The sequence below is a fragment of the Salvelinus namaycush genome, chromosome 18 (genome assembly GCF_016432855.1).
Source record: "Salvelinus namaycush isolate Seneca chromosome 18, SaNama_1.0, whole genome shotgun sequence".
Classification (NCBI taxonomy): Eukaryota; Metazoa; Chordata; class Actinopteri; order Salmoniformes; family Salmonidae; genus Salvelinus; species Salvelinus namaycush.
The window spans coordinates 16322325-16334418 of record NC_052324.1 but is presented as its reverse complement, the minus strand read 5'-3'; the positions used below and the strand labels follow the sequence as shown (position 1 = coordinate 16334418).

General features: G+C 43.1%; 1 protein-coding gene across 2 annotated transcripts in view; it reads left to right on the top strand.

The window, feature by feature from the left end:
• Positions 1 to 288: 288 nt before the first annotated feature.
• The window catches only part of LOC120063152 (breakpoint cluster region protein-like), a 46060-nt gene continuing 34254 nt past the window's right edge, over positions 289 to 12094 (top strand). For both annotated transcript variants that reach the window (XM_039013343.1, XM_039013342.1), the window contains exon 1: positions 289 to 2172. In XM_039013343.1, the coding sequence (XP_038869271.1) occupies positions 831 to 2172 (1342 nt within the window). In that variant the 5' untranslated portion in view covers positions 289 to 830. The remainder of the gene's footprint in view (positions 2173 to 12094) is intronic.

Here is a 12094-nt window from a genome sequence, read left to right as displayed (position 1 = left end):
TTTGTACCATTAGATGGAGACAAATATTGATATTTCAGACGGTATATATACCGTAATAAAACATATCTGTTTTTAATCTTACAAAATGGCAATAGATTAGTCTATATTATTACTTACATAATATAGACCATATCATTATCAGTTTTTTTTCTTCAGCTTGGATTTCTTGTTTTTTCGACGTGCCTGTGTCTTTAAAACTGGACTGGCCCTCAATCACATCAAAGTCCCTCCCTCTCTTTTCAGCACTAACTCAACCTAAATAAAATGAGCAAAACAAAGTAACTGTAGCGTGCGATCCAACGAAGTGTATATCATGTGTGGTGGATCTAAGGTTAACGAGAGAACATTCGAACTAACTTTCAATTAGATGCGGACTAACGAATTAACACGAAAAACAGGAATTACAGTGGAAATGTACAATTGTTATTGGACTTTCACTAAATCATTGGATGGAACGTATGGATATAGCACAGTGCTGCTGCTTTTACGATGAATGAAGGATCATTGTCTACTGACATTACTTACAGAAGATAAGGACACTTTATGTTTTTGTTGTTGCAGGAATCTGAACAGGGTCGTCATTCTCAGTCCTCATGGCATCCTATACTATGCGAGTTGATATGTTGATAACTAACGTTAGAACCATAAGAAAAAATGTGCACGAGTCTTCTGAAAACTGTATTCAGTCAGTGAAGTGTTGAAATAGCTTCTAATGGCCATTATAAGTCATACTTTAGAAATTATTTTGATTTGAAACTAATCATATCGTTTAGTAGAAATTTTAGTAGAAGTTTCTACTCTATTCTCAGTGAACTAAGTTATTTTTTTAAATGGTCGAACCAGTGGGTTTTGTAGAGGCTTGGAAAGCCCAGTTCCCGGAGTCAAATCCCCCAAACATGGAGCTGAAATCGTTGGGGGATGTTGAGCAGGAGCTTGAGAAATGCAAGGCATCTATCAGGCAGCTGGAGTTGGAGGTCAACAAGGAGCGCTTTCGGATGATCTACCTGCAGACGTTACTGGCCAAGGAGAGGAAGGCATATGATGGACAGAGATGGGGCATCAAGAAGATGTCCCTAATGAATATTGGAGACCAAGCCAGTGTTTCAGACACCCAGAGATCCCACTTAGATGAGCCTTCATTGGAGGAGCAGCCAGGAGAGGTAGTTGACACAGGGTGTAAACAGTATCCAGAGGGAGAGGAGGATGGGGTGTCTCCCTCCAAACAGAGTGGTGGCTTCTCCCCTCACAGGCCTACAGTGGGTCCTCCAGACACAAATCTGGACAGGGTAGGCATGGGCTCAGTAGCAGCACTGAGGTCCAACTTTGAGCACATCAAGAGAGCCAACTCTCACACGGCAGGAGATGGGAAAGGGGTTGGTGGGACAGAGAGACCCTTTTACGTGAACATGGAGTACCACCATGAGAGAGGCTTAGTGAAGGTCAATGACAGGGAGGTCTCAGACAAGATCAGCAGCCTGGGCTGCCAGGCCATGCAAATGGAGCGGAAGAGGTCCCTGCACTCTCTACCTGGGAACCTATCCACTGCGACGGGGGAGATCCGCAAATCTGTCCTCCGAGGCAGATCCACAGAGGGCGGCTGTGGCTACAATGGGCTGTATGATGATGCAGCAGAGGTGAACCCACATTTCTTCAAGGACAGTGTGATCCGTTCCAATGGGGGGAGACAACCGGCAGACTGTCAGCCCTACACCAGTGTGTATGTCGGGGGGATGATGGGGGAGGGGAGGATCATCCACATCAGGGACCACAGTGTGGAGGAGGACTCCCACCTCACCTGGCCAAGGCGCTCCTACTCACCTGGGAGTTTTGATGATGTTGGGGGCGGCTACACCCCAGACTGCAGCTCCAATGAGAACCTAACGTCCAGCGAGGAGGACTTCTCCTCTGGCCAGTCAAGTCACGTGTCACCAAGTCCCACAACCTATCATATGTACAGACCGAAGAGCCGCTCTCCGTCCCAGATTTCCCAGCAGTCTTTTGACAGCAGCAGCCCCCCCACCCCTTTGTCTCAGAAACGTCTGAAGCAGCAGGTGTTGGTGTCCGAGGCCTCCATCGTGGGTGTCCGTAAAACAGGTCAGATCTGGCCCGACGATGGGAACTCCACTACATCTAGTAGGACCTCGCATGACAACAGTCTCCATGGAGATCTGGGTAGGTCTGCAAGGACATAGTCTCTGTCCTTTTGTAATCAAGATATTTTCTATCCTCTGTTTTCATTTCCATTTGATGAGACACTGTATAAAAGCACGAGAATTGTTAATGCACCCTAGGGCTCAATAACCACTACCGTTTCATGTTTATTAGAGATGCCTGTACTTGCCCTAACCTAGACCTCTCCTCAAGCACGGATGTGCTTACAGTATATGTGCACCTGCAACATGTCGAAGGAAAGGAAGGAATTATTTAGATCTAGTGTACCATGCATCTGCCAAGAAGTTTTCCATATGAATACATTAAACCATTAGCACAGCCCAACCATTGCAAAGCACCCTAGTGCTTGTGTGGTTCTTTGTAGATTGTAGACTGTTTTGTTTTCACTTTGTAAACATGCCTGCCCCCCCCCCCCCCCCCCCCCCCCCCCTGCTCTCCTATTGAGTGGACTAGTGCTCTTGTGGACATGCCCTGATTGAGACAGTGCGTGCCCTCAGGCTGCCCAGTCACTCGGCCCTGTCCACCCAGAGTGTTTTTGTGTCAGCACACATCAGCGTTGTTGTCCTTGGCTAGAAGTAATTAACTTAAAGGGGCTTGTGTAGCGTGATGAATTTAGGGAGGCTCTTTGTTGGGGGTGGGGAGGAAAAGGGCTGATAACTCTCACTAAAAAGAGGACGGAGGGCTCAAAGTGTGTCACATGGCTTCCCATCAAAATCTCAGGCCTCTGTTTCCTGTTGTGATGTGTGAACACAATAGGAGAATCACTCATGCAGAGTATGTATTGACACTGCAACAATGTAGCAATGTTAAGTGGGATGGGGTGTTCTTACTAGGTGCTGCCAAGGACAGAGAAGAGTGAGTTCCCATGCAAAATATTTATGAAAGCTTTAATACATGAGGCTGTATGATTTGTCTATGATGGTGATTCAATTAAAGAAATGCATGTCTAAGTGAAAAGGGGTGACTCAATGCCACATATTACATGATTTCACTGAAGTCTTAACAGACGGTCTGTTGTAGTGAATCCGTCAGGGTCATTCGTTGCTAGGCTCAACAAATAAAAGCTATGCGAATTCATATGAGAAGAGCCAAAACATTGTTTGACGTTATTACAAAAAATACATGCTGTTTGGAGCAGATTTTCAGTAGCAATTGTTGAGAACAGGCTGTTATGTAAGGTGATAGGCTAGAAAACATTTTAAACCAAACATGCAATGAACAAGCAAATTGTCTGAGAACTATAAGCCAGTGTTTGGCTCTTCTGACAGAAATACAGATTCCTTTTGACTTGTGGTCAAATATTTAGCTTTTTTGATATTACAATTACACTATCATGGGTTGTTTTCTACATTGTCTCACCACATTATTGTTTATTCACAATAACACCCATTTACCAATGCTGCTTGACCTGTAGGAAATGGGGAAACAGGCTATCAGATACAAAGACACATGTTTTGACTGAAGCCTTAGTAAACTGGACAGTTAGCTTACTGTGATTGCTGCAGCTTGCTGGTTTAATGTTCAGCAGAAACAATGCTGCTGAGCCTGGCCCTGGAGTGGTGGTCTAAATGGCCGTGTTGCTGAGGTAACAGTCCTGCTGCAGGATCACTTCATGTAAACCGGGCTTCGTGGATTAATGGAAATCTGGATTTATTTTCTGATGTCGTAAGAACATTAGGGCTATTGCGCACATTGCTGGATCAGTGCTGTGGTAAGCAGTGGTTTTGAGGCGAGCATGACAATCCACTATTCTCTATTTTGGTCAGTGATTTTGAGCGAGTATGGGAAAATCTGTTTTTCTTTTTCTTTTATAACAAAACTCATTGCAACATTCAGTAAATTCCATTTAATCTGCTGAGTAAAGCTAGCTTATAATGTCAACGTTATAAAGGGCCACTGTGCTCCAGTTACATAAGCGTTCTGGTGACTATTTAGCTTTACAAGAATCGGAATGACTTTATTTGCCAAGTACATTTGCTCATACCTGGAATTTGACTTAGTGAATAGGTGATGCCAGCAATAGACAATATGCAGACCATGTCAGCATAAATAATATAAATACAGTAAACGTAAAGCTGATTTACAGTGAGGATATACAATTTACAGACATACATTGACTATACCAAACATTCGGAACACCATCCTAATATTGAGTTGCACCCCCCTTCATTTTGCCCTCAGAACAGCCTCAGTTCGTTGGGGCATGGACTCTACAAGGTGTCGAAAGCGTTCCACAGGGATGCTGGCCGGTGGCGGGTGGTGCTTTAAAAAAAATGAATGAGCTTTGCCTTATTTCTATTAGAGCATATTGGATGACTGTCATTCATATTCCATTCACCCAGATCAATGTAACCGTGATCGGTTTAGGCTACTACATGATACTCACGTTTTCCTGTGCCCATCATGAGGTTACTATAACCCTATAAAAAAAAAAATTCAACAGAATCGGTGGAATGAATACACCCCTGATCACACGCAGCAATATAAAAACAGCATGATCACTTTGCCTACTTGCATATATAATTCCTTCTTGCAACTATCTACATGCTCTCCTCTCACTTTTTCCCTTCACTTGTAGACTTCAGTGTATAACACATCTGCTGTCTGTGACCAGGTGAAAAAACCTTTCAAAAACAAACCTTCATATCATGACTGCTAACCGCTATGCACAGCCTATGTTGTTGTCACCTCATAGTCAACATAGCTACTAGAACTAACACTTTAGTAAACCCGCTACAATCATGCAATACAGTCAGCAAGCAGTTTAGCAGTTACACCGGCGGGCCCCGATGGTAATAAATTATTAAAACCAAAAGCTTACCGTGACTTGGAAGAGATTCAGTGTTGGATAGCCATAGTCAGTTAGCTAACATAGCATCCCTCTCTGTCTTGAGCCAGGTGTTTGAGTAGGCTAAACTAGCTAGCTGCATTCAGTTAGCTAAGTGAAAGTTTAAAAAAATACAACCAAATATAGCTAGCTCACTGTCTCACTTGTCCTTAATTTTGGAAGAAATGTATTTGTTCAAAACTGTTATGCTTTCAGTACTAGATTACTTCTCTGAACTTTTGATTTTGTGGACAACATGTCAGTTCATATAGGTTGGAGGACATCCTCCGGAAGTTGTAATAATTACTTTGTAAGTCAATGGAAGGGGGTGAGAACCAAGAGCCTTCTAGGTTTTGTATTGAAGTCAATGTACCCAGAGGAGGACGGAAGCTAGCTGTCCTCCGGCTACCTCATGGTGCTACCCTACAGAGTGCTGTTGAGGCTACTGCAGACCTTCATTGCAAAATAGTGTATGGTGATGTGAAATATATATATATATATATTTTAAATGAAATTCACTGAGGAGGATGGTCCTCCGCTGAGGAGCCTCCACTGATGCTGGCCCATGTTGACTCCAATACTTCCCACATTTGTGTCAAGTTGGCTGGATGTACTTTGGATGGTGGACCATTCTTGATACACACAGGAAGCTGTTGAGTGTGAAAAACCCAGCAGCGTTGCAGTTCTTGTCACACACCGGTGAGCCTGGAACCTACGACCATACCCCATTAAAAGGCACTTCAATATTTTGTCTTGCCCATTCACCCTGTGAATGGTACACATACCCAATCCATGTCTGTCTCGAGGCTTAAAAATCCTTCTTTAACCTGTCTCTTTTCCTTCATCTACACTGATTGAAGTAGATTTAACAAGTGACATCAATAAGGGATCATAGCTTTCACCTGGATTCACCTGGTCAGTCTGTCATGGAAAGAGCAGGTGTTCTTAATGTTTTGTGTACACTTACCGGGCCAGTTTATTAGGTACACCCATCTAGTACCGGGAGATGATCTATTGTGTTGAGGTCTGGGGACTGCACAGAAGTTAAAGTTAACTGAACTCGCTGTCATGTTGCAGCCAATGTTTTTCCACTCCAAATTTATTTATATAGCCCTTCTTACATCAGCTGATATCTCAAAGTGCTGTACAGAAACGCAGCCTAAAACTCCAAACAGCAAGCAATGCTGGTGTAGAAGCACGGTGGCTTCCACTCAGTTGTCCAGTGTTGCTGACCGTGTGCCCACTGGAGCTGCTTCTTCTTGTTTTTAGCTGATAGGAGTGGAATCCGGTGTGGTTGTCTGCTGCGATAGCACATCCGTGACAAGGATGTCGTTCTGCACACCACTGTTGTACTGCGCCGTTATTTGTCTGTTTGTAGCCCGCTTGTTAGCTTGCACGATTCTTGCCATTCTCCTTCGACCTTTTTGCCCACAGGGCTGCCGCTGATTGGATGTTTTTATTTGTCGCACCATTCTCTGTAAACCCTAGACACTGTCGTGCGTGATAAGCCCAGGAGGGTGGCCGTTTATGAGATAATAGATCCGGCGCGCCTGGCACCAACGACTATAGCACGCGCAAAGTCGCTTAGATCACTTATTTTACCTATTATAGAGTTCAATCGAACAGTGGCTGCATGCCTGTCTGCCTGCTTTATATAGCAAGCCACGGCCACGTAACTCACTGTCTGTAGGAGCGATCCATTTTCGCTAACGGGGTGTACCTAATAAACTGTCCGGTGAGTGGATATCTACAATATATATGCAGAGGAAGGGATGCTGCCGTTACAAACGTATACAGTGTTGTGCAGAGGTTTTATATGTCCCTTTCAAATGGCAGTGGCTTCATTTGAATTCATTTAAGTTGCACTAAGTCATTGCTACATTTTAAGAAGAAAATACATCTCCAATGTTGTTTTTTTGGGGGGGGGGGTTCTCTGTGACTGCATGAGCGGTGAACCTGTCAAACACAGGGTGGCACTGACAGGTACCCTGCAGCCCTCCTAGTGTTTTACTACCTGGCATGGTGGCTGGCTCTGCCTGAAAAAGGTCAGCCCTGGCATTGGGTACAGTACTGACTGTCATAAATGGGCCTCAGTCCTTGCCACACTGACTCCACCAACCCTGCTTTACCTCTTGCTTGTAATCATGGGAAAACAGCCCGTCTAAAATGGTCACATCTCTAAGGTCTCGTCTTCCTAGAATAGCACAGGAATAAGAGAATGAGCACATTCTCCTCGTTTGTGGATATCTAGGCCAATTGTCAGTCCTGGCTGTGAATAGAGCTGCTGATTAGCTGTGTGGCTTAAATGAGGCCACTTCTATGATGTGTCTGCTTTGCCATAGTTAATTATCACTATGACATTGACAGACATGCCAGTGGCCAGGGCTTTTTCCTACTGTATGGCTCACAGAAATGTCTTATGGCTAATGATGAGTACATTATAAGATGGGCTACTGGGGCTTGTGTTTGTTAGAATGTCTTCAGTTTGAGTGAACCTCTGCCAGGCCAAGAGTAGCCTCTGCTTAGTATCAATTAGACAGGTCTGTATGTCTCCTTTGACACAAATGTGAAGCTTTCACTTAGTCTGTTTTGTAGTGATCCTATCTCTCTGGGTGTCTGGCATCAGTCCAGGGCTGTATTTGTAATCACAGCAGGAGGTAGAGAGATGGTGGTGGCCCACCCTCCAGGTTAACGGTCCAATCATTAATCTTTCAGAGCTCCTGATGAAGCTCACACAGGCTGGTTTTTGTACCTGAACGTCAACATTCTCAGCTTTTAGTCGTTAAGGAAGCAAAAAAAATGGGCCACTCACTCCACTTTTGAGTTTACATTCAAGACTTGTGTCTAAAAATGTAGATGAAGTGGGGCCAGCACAGAAAAGGGACAGAGCTCTTGTTCACCGTGAGTGAGCTCTGTGTTTCTTGTCACCTGTCCTCCCAGGTGGTTGACTTGGGAAAACGGTGCAGTGGGAGTGTTCCTGGAGAGCTGGCAGGGGATCAGAGCAGCAGGCCAGGGCCCTACCAGCTGCAGTCAGAGGGAGCACAGGGACAAACACATCATTAATCTCTCAAATGAGCAGACCCTGTCCAGTTCAAGTTACACCAGCATAGGGGTAAATGGTTGGGCAGTAGCCTACTTGGCACGATTTCAACTCTCAACCTTGAAATACTTTCAGATTTAACAGAACATGGACAGTCCTCTACATTATTTTAAGTGCAGTCGGCCTACTACATCCAGGTTTGAAAGTACTGGTGTCACCCCAGGCTGTTTTCCATATCCAGATATTTTCTTAAAGATAATGGTAGAAAAGCATGAGAAATGTTTGAGCTTTTGTCCCTCGCTCCAGGCTTCTCTCTTCGCTCTAATCCTCTCTTGTGCTCTGTTTCGCCCCTCTGGTCCCCTTGGTCTTAGCTCCACTCCCAGGTCCTACTCAAAGGGCCCTCTGTGCTGCTGGCTGGCAAGCCAAGTGTTTATGGAATGTCTCAGCTGCTTGTGGGGTGTAGGGGGTACACCGCTAATGAAATGTAAAGTGCTGTATGAGCTTACCTCTCCACAAACAGCCTGACCCCTGGGGCTTGTTAGACAATAATTAGTTTGTGGATATTGCTTCTGGCAGACCCGGCTCCACGAGGGGGCAAAAGGGGGCATAACGGGCTCGTTGATTTTGTCCATCCACACCAGACGCGATCAGGACATGCAGGTTGAAATATCAAAACGAGTCCTGAGCAGACTATATTAATTCGGGGACAGGTCAAAACACATATAAAACATTTAGCAAGCTAGCTTGCTGTAGCTAGCTAATTTGTCCTGGGATATAAACATTGGGTTATTTTACCTGAAATGCACAAGGTTCTTTTTTTTGTAGAATTTGGACCCATTTTGGGTCCAAGAAAATCACAGAAAATCGTGTGTTCTCTACTCTGACAATTACTCCACAAATAAAAGGGGGAAACCTAGTTGGTATCTAGTAATCTCTCCTCCTTCAGTCTTCTTCTGTGGATTTTATATGGCGGTTGGCAACCAACTTTAAGGTGCATTACTGCTACCAACTGGACTGGAGTGTGGACCTCGTTCATCTTTCAATCACCCCGTGGGTATAATTCATAAAAACCAATGAGAAGATGGGAGAGGCGGGACTTGCAGCGCATCAAGTGTCTAAAATAGAAACAAGTTCGGGCGGTGTGTTCAGCATGTAAGAACATGAACAACTTCCTAGTTAAGAACACTAACAATATCGAAGAAAATGAAACGGATTCTACAAGAACCAATATCTCTCCCTAAAAACACAACCCTATGGAAAAATCCTTGGACAGCTTTTCAGAATTAACAGATTGATCCACATGGAAAACTAAAGGCATAGAAACAGGAAATTACTTTCTATTAGGAAATAAATACATTTCCATGACATAATTAAAAAGTCATTTTGGACTGACTAGTGTAGATAACTTGAAAGTTTCATACCAAGAATTGTCTATTTGAAATCGTTTGGGCATCATAGCAATCTTGCGGGAATCTTATTTGAGTCCGAAAAGGATATTCATATGATGGGTAAGATATACAAAACCTTGCGGAGTTCATAACCAACTGACAATCTCTTAGAAAAAAATATTAACTATTGGAACCAAGACTTAAAAATAACTGATATTGGCACAAGATGGAGGGAAAGTTGGAACATAACTAACAAAATTACAGTTAACGACAGCAGAGTCGTGTCTTAAGTGCAAAACTAACAACGACTCAATAATCCATGCCTTCTGGGAATGCTATAAAGTCCAAATGTTATGGGCAGAGTTCGAAAGTTGGTTATCAGAAATATTACAATGTACAGTGGGAATAAAAACTATGTAAACCCTTTAGAATTACCTGGATTTCTGCATAAATTGGTCATAACATTTGATCTGATCTTCATCTAAGTCACAACGATAGACAAACACATTCTGCTCAATCTAATAACACAAAAACAATTACACTTTTTCATGTCTTTATTGAGCATACCGTGTAAACATTCACAGTGCTGGTTGGAAAAAGTATGTGAACCCTTGGATTTAATAACAGGTTGACCCTCCTTTGGCAGCAATAACCTCAATCAAATGTTTTCTGTAGTTGCAGATCAGACCTGCACAATGATTAGGAGGAAAACTGTTTCAGTTCAGCAATATTCTTGGGATGTCTGGTGTGGACCGCTCACTTGAGGTAATGCCACAGCTTCTCAATTGGGTTGAGGTCAGCACTGACTGGGCCACTCCAGAAGGCATATTTTCTTCTGTTCAAGCCATTCTGTTGTTGATTTACTTATATCTTTTGTGTTGTTGTCCTGTTGCATCACTTAACTTCTGTTGAGCTTCAATTGGCAGACAGCCTTACATTCTCCTGCAAAATGTCTTGATAAACTTGGGAATTCATTTTTACGTCGATGATGGCAAGCTGTCCAGGCTCTGAGGCAGCAAAGCAGCCCCAAACCATGATGCTCCCTCCACCATAGTTTACAGTTGGGATGAGGTTTTGATGTTGGTGTGCTGTACCTTTTTTTTCTCCACACATAGTGTTGTGTGTTTCTTCCAAACAACTCAACTTTAGTTTAATCTGTCTGCATAATATTTTGCCAGTCGCGCTGTGGAACATCCAGGTGCTCTTTTGTGAACTTCAGACATGCAGCAATGTTTTTTTTGGACAGCAGTGGCTTCTTCCATTGTGTCCTCCCATGAACACCCTTCTTGTTTGGTGTTTTACGCATTGTAGACTCGTCAACAGATATGTTAGCATCTTCCAGAGATTTCTGTAAGTATATAGCTGACACTCTAGGATTCTTCTTAACCTCATTGAGCATTCTGCGCTGTGCTCTTGCAGTCATCTTTGCAGGATGGCCACTCCTAGAGAGAGTAGCAACAGTGCTGACATTTCTCCATTAACTTCTTTGGGACTGAGTAGCTTGGATAAAAAGGTGCCCAGAGTAAACTGCCTGCTACTCATTCCTAAAAGCTAGAATATGCATATAATTAGTAGATTTGGATAGAAAACACTCTGAAGTTTCTAAAACTGTTTGAATGATGTCTGTGAGTATAACAGAACTCATATGGCAGGCAAAAACCTGAGAAAAAATCCAACCAGGAAGTGGGAAATCTGAGGTTTGTAGTTTTTCAAGTCATGGCCTATCGAATATACAGTGTCTATGGGGTCATATTGCACTTCCTAAGGCTTCAACAGTCTTTAGAACCTTGTTTGATGCTTCTACTGTGAAGGAGGGGGGAATGAGAGCTGATTGAGTCAGGGGTCTGGCAGTGCCACTAGCTCAGTCTCGCGCGCTCCTGTGAGAGTTAGCTGCGTTCCCTTTGCATTTCTACAGACAAAGGAATTCTCCGGTTGAAACATTATTGAATATTTATGATAAAAACATCCTAAAGATTGATTCTATACTTTGTTTGACATGTTTCTACGAACTGTAATATGACTTTTCGTCTGAACTTTCACCTGGACCGCGCCTCCTGAGTTTGGATTTGTGTACTAAACCCCCGAACAAAAATGAGGTATTTGGACATAAATGATGGACTTTATCGAACAAAACAAACATTTATTGTGGAACTGGGATTCTTGGGAGTGCATTCTGATGAAGATCATCAAAGGTAAGTGTATATTTATAATGCTATTTCTGACTTCTGTTGACTCCATAACATGGCGGGTATCTGTATGGCTTGTTTTTGTGTCTGAGCGCCGTACTCAGATTATTGCATGGTGTGCTTTTTCCGATAAGTTTTTTTGAAATCTGACACAGCGGTTGCATTAAGGAGAAGTTTATCTATAATTCCATGCATAACAATTGTATATTTTAGCAATGTTTATTATGAGTATTTCTGTAAATTGATGTGGCTCTCTGCAAAATCACTGGATGTTTTGGAGGGAAAACATTACTGAACATAACGTGCCAATGTAAACTAAGATTTTTGGATATAAATATGAACTTTATTGAACAAAACATACATGTATTGTAACCTGTCACTCATCTAAATAATTGAGTGACAGGTTGGTGCAAAATCTGTATCTGCGCTGTGTCAGCACAATGGACAGAGCCTGCCACGGTGTGTAGGGGGCTATGGAAAG